The sequence below is a fragment of the Austrofundulus limnaeus genome, unplaced genomic scaffold, assembly GCF_001266775.1.
Source record: "Austrofundulus limnaeus strain Quisiro unplaced genomic scaffold, Austrofundulus_limnaeus-1.0 Scaffold2066, whole genome shotgun sequence".
Classification (NCBI taxonomy): domain Eukaryota; kingdom Metazoa; phylum Chordata; class Actinopteri; order Cyprinodontiformes; family Rivulidae; genus Austrofundulus; species Austrofundulus limnaeus.
Window position 1 is genome coordinate 8,966 of NW_013954468.1, and position 1,668 is coordinate 10,633.

General features: G+C 39.0%; 1 protein-coding gene across 1 annotated transcript in view; it reads left to right on the top strand.

The window, feature by feature from the left end:
- The window catches only part of LOC106536985 (dipeptidyl peptidase 9), a gene marked incomplete at its 3' end in the record, with an annotated part of 33,153 nt that overhangs the window by 1,663 nt on the left and 29,822 nt on the right, over window positions 1-1,668 (top strand). The window contains 2 exon segments of the mRNA XM_014034350.1: window positions 294-386; window positions 521-759. Coding sequence (XP_013889804.1) covers window positions 331-386; window positions 521-759 — 295 coding nt within the window.

Sequence of the window (1,668 nt, forward strand, 5' to 3'; positions counted from 1 at the left end):
ATATTTGAGGGTTACAAGTGAAAATAACTTTAAATTTTTGTTGTATTTGTTTTGTTAWGGATTGTTTGTTTTCTTTGTTTTTTGTGTGTTTTTTATAGTAATGATTATGACGGGTAGTTTAGTTTCATCAGAKGTGTAGGACAGACGTAAATATAAGCCTCGTGCTTCTGCCTGGACCCTTTCAGTCAAAATGTTTACATTTTGTCCTGTTTCGTAATGTTTTGATTTGTTGCTGAACAATTTTGCTGACTGAATAAACAATAATCAATCAATATGAAATGTGTTTTCATCAGGTCACACAGAACTGGAGCCAGGTGTGGTGGCCAATGAATGCAAAGTGTCAAGAAGGTCRAACTTTACAACAAAAACGAGGGCATCAGGAAAAGGTACAGCATCTGTCGCAGGAACGTTTTTCATGCTTGATTAGTTGTCTGAATAATGTTTTAAAATAATTCATTATAAATTATTGCACAAAGCTACTCTCCACGATATAATCAGTCTTTGTAATGTCAACAACCAGTTGTGTGAGTGTGAGCACCATGGCTGTGGATGGCCTGTCGGACAGCACAGAGCTGGTGGACATGGAGGATGTGCCGTCTCAGTTTTTTGTGGAGAAACACTCGTGGGAGGGCCTCCGAGACATCATCCACTGCAGCAGGAAGTACTCTGGTGTGATTGCCAACAAGGCCCCCCACGACTTCCAGTTTGTGCAAAAAGCCGATGAGAACGGACCCCACTCCCACCGCTTGTACTACCTCGGTAAGTTGATTCTAACTTCATAAAAGCACAAAGAACCACAAAAAATAGTCTGATTAACAAGACAGTTCCACTGAACTGCTGCACAGACCGGTCCGGCTCTGTTCCCCCTCGGGTCATTCATTAAATGACAGGTGAGGTCCAGCCTGGCCAGGTCTCACTCACATGTTCATAAATGAGCCCAGCAGGGCAGAACCAACACAGGCTGTGCTGAAGTGGACCGTGTGTGTGACAGACGTCTGCCTCGTATCAAACAAAACAAACTGATTAACTTCAGTGATCCTGTGGTGCTGAAATATTTTTAAACTTCACAGTTGTTCTGTTTCATCTTTAATATTCGCTCTAATAAACCTGTGGATCAGTCCTGCAGCTGCTCTCTGGTTCTGTGTCGTATCAAAAATCAAATCAAAAACAATCAGCTCGTTGCAGTGAACCTGTGGCCCTCTATTTTTAAATGAACTACAAAGTTGTTGTTTCGTATCATTTCTAATATTCTCTCTGTAATAAATGTCCAGCTGCATCTGTCTTCTTTTCATCCAACAAACAAACTGAATCAAGTCATTTTATCGTTAATGTTCCCTCTGTAATAAATCTGTTTGTTAGTTAGACCAGGACTTCTTAACCTTTGTGACCTCAGGGCCCAGTTCACTGAACATAAAGAGACACAAGGCCCAGTCAGACATTACTAATGTATGGATCAAAATGATAATTATTATAAATCTTGGTTTAATTTTTATTGTATTTACATCATAACTAAATTAAACACATTTACAGTTTAAAAGTAAAACTCCTGTCAAACAATCACAAGACATGATTATAACAAACATTTTTATATTGTAACCTGCCCATAACTATTATTTGAACAAATACAAAGGTCAGTCAACAGACCACTCAGGCTTATCAACATAAATA